The sequence below is a fragment of the Lutjanus erythropterus genome, chromosome 13, assembly GCF_056507025.1.
Source record: "Lutjanus erythropterus isolate fLutEry1 chromosome 13, fLutEry1.hap2, whole genome shotgun sequence".
Lineage (NCBI taxonomy): Eukaryota > Metazoa > Chordata > Actinopteri > Lutjaniformes > Lutjanidae > Lutjanus > Lutjanus erythropterus.
In genome coordinates this window covers 23914987-23925960 of record NC_139329.1, presented here as the reverse complement: position 1 = coordinate 23925960, position 10974 = coordinate 23914987, and the positions used below count along the sequence as shown (strand labels likewise).

Below are 10974 nucleotides of genomic sequence, written 5' to 3'. Positions count from 1 at the left end.
GTGGAGAAACAGTCAAAACAGTTTCTTTATTGTATACCGAAAGATCAGAACAAGAAATGCAAGTAAAGAAGTTTAGAAAATTAAACTGCAGAACATTTTCATCCTCAGTTACCCAGGATTTGTCTGCTTAATTGTCATCTTTTTATTGTTCAAACTGTATCACATGATAAATAAAGGAAGAAAACGTCACTTTAAATTACTCACAATCAGTTTTCACAATTGTATTTATAACACCATACCACTGTTGTTGAAAATACTGTAAGGCAATGTAGAGGAAACCCTGCCAGTACTAGAAATCCTGCACAGAATGTAAAAAGACTGAACTATAACAACAACAATAAGAAAAGATCATTCCCACACTGTCAATTGGATTATAAAACCACACAGATACAATCAATGGATGATGCAGAAGAGGAGAAAAACGTAGCTCCTTTTAGGTTCAGTGTCGAGAATAAACCTGGTCATTTGTGGAGGTATGCATCGAGCCAGAGGTCCCCTGAGGTTTTCAGTGACCTGAAACATCAGTTAATCAATAGTAATTATCTATCAGAAAAGTGCCCCATCACACTTAAAGCGAGAAATATGCATTCTGTGAAACTTGTAAGAATTTTTCTGCACGTTTACACAAACTGTTCCCTCATTATTCTGTCAGTTGCACTTAAAATTCATAGTTTGCAGCCTTGTTGGACCAGAAACTACTTGCTTATGGCTTTTGTTGACCTCTACATGTGTCATCCTTACATTAAGTAAATATTGCTGCTATGAGTGGACTTACCTGATAACATCAACGAGGCCTTGCCACATCGTTTTCACCTGGTAAGGGATCCCGTGTTTCTCACACAGAGCGTGGACCAGCGGGGCCACCAGGTGGTAGTTGTGACGCGGCATCGTGGGAAACAAACTTAAGAGACAAAACAAACAGGTGGGAAACAACAACAGACATTACAGGATCCCTTAAGTCAAAAACTGGGTTTTAAATTACTTTGCAGTTCAGTCAAATGTAGTGAAGGATGCCTGCAATCATGCTTTTTTAATTGGAGTGTTTAAACAGGTCAGTCTGCGCTGTCTGTTGCACTGACTGATATGTGTTTATTCTTTTGTAACTGATAGTACATACAGAATACTTTAACATGTTGAGTGCAAACCAATATACCACTTATTGGATATTAAAGTTAGATAATTCACCCACCAATGAAAATTCAGTCACCTCACTCTCAATAAATAATTTCATTGCAGTTGTAGGGTTTCATTTTTACAGGCAACAGAATATGGTCATATTTACTCAGATCTACAAGCACAAAATCTCAATTACATTTCTCCAAATATATGAATTGCAATTATTAATTGCACTTAAGAATGAGAAATGTAATCCCTCACATGAAGTTTTCTGTTTTGTTTCCCCTTAAAGACGCTTCACATGAGAGATTTTGTGCATTGTTCCTGATGTGATGAAGCAGATTAGCTGAGTTTGTCAGTTTGAATGTCATACTCGTAATAAATAATAAGAAACTATGTTAATTTTCATATTCTGCCAATAACCCGCTGTAAATTTTACACATTGGACCTTTAATGTAGCTTTGGGGTTGTTAAAATCATCTTCCACACTGTTATATTTAATATATCATCAGCATGATACAACTCTTCAACTAAGCTATACTTTACTGTTTTCTGTATGATGTTTACAGTGAGTAAAATATTCAAATAATTTTATACATTTCACCAAAATTTAGAAGTTTGGCTTTCTGGTGGGCTTTAAAATAAAGTTCAGTATGTTTGAGCAGTGTCTGGCTGCGCAGTTGGAGTTTTGTCTGCAGGGACACATTGCATTAGTTTGGCTACATTAAAATTGATGGTGATTGCTGTGCACTGCAGGAGCCGTCAGAGATGTCTGATGGACCCTTAATGCTGAACTCAATCACTGACTTACTGGTGTTCAATTTGGAAGTTGAGGTGTCCGCTGAACCAGTCATTGAAGAAGGACTTCTCGATGTTACAGGTGGCTTGTAACTAAAGCAGAGGATGATACAGATGAGTTACAGTAATCCATCAGCAGCACCTACAGGTGACAGTGGAGAGTGTTTCATAATAAATCAGGTACCTGCATGGTCAGCCAGTCATGGTGCTTCTCATGGTCGATGTCCATCGGCAGATGATTCATCTGAGTCACCCAAACAAACCAGTGACTCTCCAAAAACCTGCCATTCAGAACAAAACAACACCAGTTGTAGAAAGGTCAGTGTCGTGTTCAGGGCATGTGCTGTAGGATATGTTTCGAACTGGAGATATGTGTGTGTGTGTGTGTGTGTGTGTGTGTGTGTGTGTGTGTGTGTGTGTGTGTGGGTGTGTGTGTGTGTGGTTTTCGAAGGCAGCACACCATTATTGTAAGTGTGTGTTAGTTTGTAGAATAAATGTAAAAATAAGATAAATGTTGTTCTGATGAGTGCATAAGTTTCATTTTGGTGAGAAAATGTGAGGTTTAGTGAAACACTTTGGGGTAGTTTAGGGTAGTTTTAGGGTATGTGTGCACATGATTAGAGAAAAAACTGTAATTAATCACAAAGAAAAAGTGTTGAAAGCCTGCATCCTGCAACTCTGCATGCAACAAACAACTCTCAGCCAATCCATTAATTATAATCCAAGATATGTTATGTGAGTTGGGTTATCATTCAAACTGCTGATTATTTTCACGGATATTTGATTCATTATTTAGTCCATGAAATAGCTTCTTTCATCCAACAGTCTAAAACCAAAGGACTCAAAAATGACAAAGATATGACAAAGAAAATCAGCAAATCTTCACATCTAAGAAGCTGGAAGCAGCAAATGTTTGACATTTTTGCTTGAAAATGACAAAAGAAAATTAGATTCTAATTATTGAATCTTATTTTCTTTTGATCGACTACTCAGTTAAGCAACTAATTGTTGCAGCTTTACTTGTTCTGAAGTGTTACTAAAAACAGTTTTGAGGTAACTTTCTCTCAGGTTATTTACCTGACGAAGCTGATGAGCGCCACCGAGCCCAACAGGCCGTACAGCGGCACATAACAGCACAGGTAGCGAAGGTAGTAAGACATCGACCAGGCCAGATCCTTCACAAGACAAGAAGGTTAACATGATTAATATAATACTTTTGTTATCAAAATTATGTCTCCTAGAAATTCATCTCTTCTGCCACATTTTCACTGCAATGTTTGTTCTTCTTCAGTGCTGAAATATTAATAATAATCTGACATATCAAACAGCAAATCTGAAGACAGCATCTTACCACCCAGTCGTGGCGGGAAATCATGGTTCGTATAATCTGAATGTGAAAGTAAACTGGAATAAGAAGCGGTGGTCCAACTAAAGAGAAAAAGATAACAATTACTCCTGTAAAGTTTTTCTTTTTTTTTTTGTAGTCTCATTCTTTTAAAATTGCTACAAAAAGACATACCCAGAAGGAAGTACTGGTGTTGGTGGTGATACGGCATATATTTGATCTTTTTTATGCCGTACTGTTAACAGAGAGGAGAACAGAGTTAGAATCAGCATCTGGTGACAGATTAAATCAATAGTTCGGGTTTTACCTACAGTAGATGGCGGTCGACGTGCCCCAAGCTTGAAGAAGAAGGAGCAGGAGTTCTGGTTTAGGAAGCTAAGTAATGTCCTGCTGTGGAAGGGGTCAGCAACAAAATCAATATCATGTTAAGTGTAGACTATATTACAAATATTTTCACTGCTTTACCTTTCTGTCAGACACCCTTTTCCAATGGAAAACCAACGTTGTATAATTTAAGTATCGCTCTCTCTGAGCCAACCAAACCTCATGGGCAAAATCAGTCATTTTATCTCTCAAAACACGGGAGTTGCTGGTCTACTGTTGCCTCTTGGTTAGTGTTATTGTGGGACTGTTTTAAAAGGTTAGTTCAGATTCCCTGAAGTCACAAAATAACACAAACAAATCAATCTATTGAAGCAGCAGTAGTCCAGCAGTTCCCATGTTCTGTGAGGTAAAATTACTGTTTTTTCTGTCTGTGGGGAGTTGAAGCTCATCAACTGCATTAGGCTTAACTTCTGCACACTATTATTCAAAGTTAAGTTTGCCTGATAAGCAAAAGTCCTATGGTAAGAAAACCGCGTGGCTTGGTCACACTGGGTTAACTGCCTTTTAACAAATTACTATTGACGTTGTAACTTAACAAATTGTGGAATTTATGTATAAATTTATCTCCATTTACATGAACTACTAAACAAAATACAGACTGCACTTATTTATCAAATTAAAACATGTAGCAAAATAACTCCCACACCATCAGTCTGGTGGATTTGGAGAGAGCGATACGACAGTCTGATGGGAAGGTAAAGCAGTGAAAATATTCTAAATACAAAGTACACTTTAAATCAAAAATTGATTTTATTTAGGTGGGACATTTTTAGGTGACTAAAATAAGTTTTGTTGCTGACCCTGTCCACAGTAGTTCATGACTTAGCTTCCTACTCTGGTTCTCCAAACTGGGGGCGTGTCGACCGGCATCTACTAGAAGCAGTACTCTGACTATGGATAAGTACCTCAGACAACCCCACAAACTATCCTTTAAATATTAGACCGTACTGGATGCTTCAGGGCTGTTTTAAGAAAAGAAAGAAAATATCGGCTTCGTGTGACTTGCCTCCACTGGTTGAGTGGTTCCGACTACAAAGACGTGCAACATGTTGACATCGGGGTCCTTACTGAAGATGTTGGGTTTAGCGTGATGCTGGAAATGTCGATGGTTCCACCAGTTGGCAGAAGCTCCCTAAGAAAACAAACATTTTTTTTTATCTGAGTATGATTTTCTGAAAATAAAGATGCAATGTAGTGATTGCACATTTCATATTGTACTTGCACTAAACAGTGTGTGCTTACTATTTCTATTATGGTATGGTAACCTGGTCACTTTGTAAGGTAGTTATTGTGTGTCTCATATTGTATTTTGTTCTGTGCAGTGTGTACCTACTGTTTTTATTATGTACGGCATGTGCATTCATTGTATTCTGTATTGCACTTTAAGTTTTATTTATCATGTCTGCTTGTTAGGTGTAGAACTACAGATGGAAATTAGCGTCTCGCTAAATCTCATTTCATGTAAATGATCAGAGTTATTGCATGCAGCCCTTTAAATTAAATTAAATGAACTAAACTAATCAAGAATACAAATTACCTTTAAATGGCCGATGACAAACTTGTGCAGCATGTGATTCCAGCTGGACTTCTTGAAGACAGACAGGTGGCCGAAGTCGTGCTGCAGCCATCCGGCCTGCGACTGGAGGAGAAGAAGAGGAGAAGTTAGCATTTTAAGATTCATTAGGAGCAGAATATGACTTGTAGTTTGTACAGACAAGATGATATTCGAGTTACCTGAGCAATTGCCAGCATGATGGAGCACAGAAACGTCAGCGTCCAGCTGGTTCCCCAAAGCCAGATGATGAGCCAGGCGAGGGCCTCCAGCAGCAGGATGTGACCCAGGTGGAGGCAGAAAAACAGAGGCCGAGCTTCAAACAGACCCTCACGCTCCACCTGATTTCGCAAAGTGTGGAAATCCCGTATGATCGCTGCCTGAGAGCAGAGAACAAGACACGTTCTGTGAAGCTCAAAAGATGATGCACCGACAGAAATGTGTGATCTAGTAGCATTTGAGAAGGTTTTTGCTACAGAACAGAACAAGAAGGCATTAAGGCAGTTTGAGTTATTTAACAGCTAATGAAACATGAGTGTCCAGAACCTCCGATGTGCCTGAACACTGTCAGACTCATGAATAACAAAACAGATCTGTAAATGGCTTTGACCTACTCCTTTTCCTCAGGTGTTTCTGTATACGGTGTTCTTCCTGTCACACTGACACTAAAGAGACAAAAGCCGCTACATTAATAATGTGAGATTTTATTTGAAGAATCTGAAATGGAGCTCACATTTTTGTTCCGGTCCTGGCTAGGCTCCGTCGCTGCCAGCTCTCCAATCATCAAAGGCTTCAGAAACTTTTGCGCAAACTTTAAATCTGGATGAAAAGCAGTGAACGCCTCCTGGAATACAGAGATGAGAAATCCTGTTAGTGCAGTAAAAAAAAAAATACTTATGTATCAGTAAAATTGCAGTTGAGATCATAAACTCAAAGGCTAAAAGCAAGCCAATACATAGTTAAAACATAACAGAAACTGCATTTAAAAACATAAAAACAAAAGCAAAAGCAAGCAAATATAAAAACAACAGCTACAGATTATCTCAACAAGAAGTTATGTATCTACTTCACCGGAAACCTGCTCTAAACAGTAACGTTTTAAGGCCTGTTTCTAATGAGTTGACAGTTTCAGCCGACCTCAGGTATTCAGGAAGTTTGTTCTACAGGTGAGGAGCATAGAAACTAAAGGCTTCCTCACTTTTTGGTCCTGAGTAAATCTGTTCAAGATGATCTGAGGGGTCTGAGTGCTTCATAACGTACAAGCAAATCAGAGATATATTTAGGCCCGAGACCACTATCCTCTATCCATTGACACCAGTGCAGTGATTTAAGCAGTGGTGTAATGTGCTCCACTTTCTTAGTGTCGATGAGGACGCTGACAGCAGCGTTCTGGACGAGCTGCAGCTGTCTGATTGATTTTGTACTCAGACCTGTGAAGACAAGCATGAATAAGTTCTTCTGTATCTTGTTCAGACAGAAATCTTTTAATTCTTGATATATTTTTAAGGCGGTAGTAGGTTGATTTAGCAACTATCTTTATGTGACTGTTGAAATTTAAGTCTGAGTCCAGAACCACATCAAGATATCTGGCTTGATTTGGAGATTTTAGTGTCATGGATTCAAGGTGAGGACTGACTTTAATCTTAATTCTTCAATGCACTTATTTAGCAGATGTAGGGGACTGCAGTCATGTAGTGACACTGTTGCATAGAGCTGCGTGTCATGAACATAAGTATGATTGGAGACATTATTATATTTTTTATAGTCTGAGCGGGAGTGAGCATGTAGATGTTGAACAGGAGAGGCCCGAGAATGGACCCTTGAGGTACTAAACATTTGAATTTTGTTCGCACAGATTCATAATTGCCAATTGACACAAAGTATTCCCTGTATTGTAAATAAGATTTATACCAATTTAGCACAGTGCCAGAAAGTCCCACCCACTTTTCTAGTCTGTTAAGTAGTATCTTACGGTCAGCTGTGTCAAAATCTATGATGCATCACTGCTCAGATGAATGTCATTTAAAACCTTTACAAGTGCAGTCTCTGTGCTGTGGTTTGCCCAAAATCCAGACTGAAAGGCATTAAAGAAATTGTTTTGAACCAAGAAGGGATCAAGCTGCTGCAAAACAATCTTTTCAATGATCTTTCCTAAAAAAGGTAGGTTTGATATGGCCCTTAGTTATTTATTACTAAGGCATTCAGATTAGACTTTTTTAAACAAGGTTTAATATCTGTGGTCTTCAGGGCCGTTGGAAAAAGGCCTCACTGCAGAGACCTGTTGACGATCTGTAGTATATCTGATGCTGTACAGTTAAAAACATATTTACAGAAGCTTGTAGGCAGAGTGTCAAGGCAGCAGGCAGTGGGCCCAAGGTTTTTGACGATGTCTGTCAAAGCTGAATAATCTAAGAGGTGGGGAAAAAAGTGCCAAATTAACCAGAGTGGTCTTATGAGGCACAGGTGAAATAGCTATTGTGTTGACTTTGCAGACTGTTTGTCTTGTCTTTAAAAAAATTATCAAAGTCATTGCATGCTTTGGGGGACAACAGTTCAGGAGGGACTGACGCTGATGGGTTTGTCATTCTGTCAACAACAGTAAATAAGGTCAGTGCATTATTGTTATTTTTGTTGCTCCATTTAGCTCCAAGTTATAGGTGTGAAGTCTCTCCTTATAGATGTCATAATGAACCTGGAGTTTATTTTTTGCCACCTGCATTCTGTTTTTCTATATTCTCTTTTTTGAACTTTACCAGTGTGGCATTCCTCCTTTTTTCTTACCAGAGAAACTCTTTGACCTTCATGGGAGCAATGGTGTCAATAACTTTCATAACGTTGGAGCTGAAACTGTTAACTAGATCACTGACAGAGACTGAAGGCAGAGCTGGTGTGAAATCCTGGGTGAATAGTGTACTGGTGTTTTTGTTGATATAGCACTTTCTGATTTCCTCTGTTGTAATTTTACAGATATCAGCAGAGATGACCACATAAACAAAATTACAGCAATCATCAAAAAAAGTCAGTCACCACAACCACAGAGATGTCTGGAACTTGGAAATGCATGCAAGGTGAACGTGGCTCCAAGTGAAGGATCTGTAGTGACGATTTAGGCTAAAAACATGATGTAAATTATGTCTTTCAAGTCAACTTGGTATGTCGGGACTTTAAGAGTCTTGGAGTGCATCAGGCGAGCAGTATAGAAGCATTTCATGTTTTTTCTGTTTTTTTTTCTTTCTTTTGAAAACTGGTCATCGTTCACTCAAATTGTTTTAGAGATTCTGCAGCGCTGTTTTCCTGGGAAACTCAAGCAGTGTTTTGTGGATTAAAAAATAAAAATTAAAAATGAGAGTGAGTATATAATGTCTGAATTTTCAGTTTTGGGTGAAGTATTCCTTTAAAAGTGCCTGTAGTTGAATAAAACACATCACTGGAGTAGAAGTATCAAGGAGCATGGGATGGAAATACTCACATAAAGTACCTCAAAATTGTACTTAAGTGCAGTACTTGAGTAAAAGTAGACACCACAACAACAAAATTCAGTTATATTTGCAGGAAACGTGTCAATGATATAATAATTTAAGAATGATATTACCGTGGCGTCCTCTCCAGCATAGTGGCTGATGACCCGAAACCCTCCTGGGTGTCTTTTGGCCCACTGAGTGACGTTGTAAACCTTTCGATTGATGACCAGCCACTGATCATTCCTGCTGCAGTGGCTCTGCACTTCCTCCCAGGTGTAAACAGCACCACCAGCAGCAGCAGCAGCAGCAGCTCTCCTGCTGCCCGGCTCTCCTGGTTCTCCTGGCTCCGTCAGCTGGCCTCCACCACCCATCCTCACTGCTGCGTGTCTCTGGCCTGGATCCACCACCTGCACACTGGGGATCCAGTCAGACAGTCACAAAGTTTGACACCTGGATGTGAATCCGCTTCGTCTGACACGCCTCTGACAGTCCGCTGCAGCCACGGAGGAGGAGGTTTTTAACCTGTTGCTCTCTTTACTTTAACCACCCAGCTGATTGAAACACAAGTAAAGTCAGACAAAGAGCAGAGCAACATCTTCACTAATAATTCATGATGAAATCCGACAAGCAGGAGGCTGTTTGCTCAAGCAGGGCGGGTTTTCACGTATGGAGTTGGCATCATTTGTCTAGATCGACATTAAGCGCGCATGTAAAGGCCATGTGAACATTATCAGATTATTAAAATCGGGAAATAATCTATATTTAGCCCATATGAGCGTTTTAGACAGTTCAATTACAGATGTAGCAACGCGTGTGTGCAGTAAGTCGCCGTCCATGCGGTTAATGTGTAGAAATAGGACACAAAGCAGACATATTAAACCACTATCAGCCTATTGAATATCGTTTATCGCCTGAGAATCGATTAATTCAACATTGATCGCAGATAGCGGGTGGCAGGCATGTCCAGCCTACAGGCCCGCTGCATGAAAAATGATGAGGAATAATTCAGACTTACAGTCTCCAGATTTTGGCTACTCTCCTCGGCTTTCAGTCACATTAACACTCCGGCTCACTTTGTGCGCTCCCGTTCCGTCCACATCCATTTTAAACCGTGAACATCCCCAAATTCATCCTCTGTCTTTCCCAATATGTTCACGCACTCATTCACCCACTCATTCAGTACAAATTCCGAGCCGATCATTCGAGGGTTTCTGGGCCAATCGGCGTACAGTATATCCTGGACCACTGGCTGATGTGCAATAGGCTCAATAAACAGCTCATCTGAATATTACAGAGCAGAGCCGACTGACTGACTGTCTGTCTGTGCGCTCAGACGGAAACAGTCTGCCACAGGGAGCACGTCGCTGCTACACTTTCCTCCATTACACACTGTGAGAGGTTAAAGAAGTGCAGCACGTGTACAAAAGACTCTGCATTCAGAATCTACATCAAAATAACCTACCTAATGTTAAAAAAATTAAAGTAACCGACTCCTTATGCACAATGGCCAATTTCAGACTAAAACATATGATAGTACTGCATTATTGATGAATTAATTAATGAATTATTGATGCATTAATGTACATCACTTTAATGTTGCAGCTGGCAATGGCTAGTTTTAACTGCTTTATATACTGCCTTTAACTTTAAACCACAATAATACATCATATATAAACTGAATCTGAAAAGTAATAGTAACTCATTTTGTTAAAAAATGTAGTGGAGTAAGCATAAAGTAGCATAAAATGGAAATACCCAGGTAAAATACAAGTGCCTAAATTCTTAAAGGGATAATTCACCCAGAAATTACAATCTTACAATCTTACAGTCTTCGAGTTTCATTTAGCAGATGCTTTTATCCAAAGTGACGTACATTTGAGAGCTGATACAACACAAGCAAGGATCTAGCTAGGAAAGAACAAGCGGTGCCATGAAGCAAAGATTAAGTCCAACAGGATGTGGCGCCATTATCTATTCAACTTTATGCTGTTTGAAGGTCAGATTTAGTGTTTCAGTCCATAAAACAGCATCATAAATTGAAGCGGATGGTAACCAAAAGGAAAATAAAACAGAGAAAAACACATAAAATGCCTCAATACTGCTCGTCTGGTGTTCTCCAAGTCTTCTGAAGTCCTGACATGGCAGGTTGACTTGGAAGACAGAATTTACACCATGTTTTTAGCCTAAATCTTCACTGTAGATCCTTAGCTTGGAGCCATGTTTTCATGCATGTGCACACCATCTGAACTGGGTGTGTGTGTGTGGTGTGACCGTGTGTGTGCACCCTAAAAGATACTTCATTGTGTTGTCTGCACTGG

General features: G+C 39.5%; 1 protein-coding gene across 1 annotated transcript; it reads right to left on the bottom strand.

Annotated features, from left to right (window-relative positions):
* Position 1: 1 nt before the first annotated feature.
* Positions 2–9914, bottom strand: fads2 (fatty acid desaturase 2). Its single transcript, XM_084733393.1, has 13 exons — positions 9672–9914; positions 8788–9070; positions 5929–6039; positions 5378–5575; positions 5181–5282; positions 4650–4775; positions 3434–3494; positions 3266–3342; positions 2992–3089; positions 2099–2195; positions 1928–2007; positions 776–901; positions 2–513 (listed from the first exon to the last, which is right to left on the bottom strand). Exons 2-13 carry the CDS (start codon positions 9025–9027, stop codon positions 462–464), a joined length of 1368 nt encoding a protein of 455 aa, XP_084589519.1. The 5' UTR covers positions 9028–9070; positions 9672–9914; the 3' UTR covers positions 2–461.
* Between the last annotated feature and the right edge of the window lie 1060 nt (positions 9915–10974).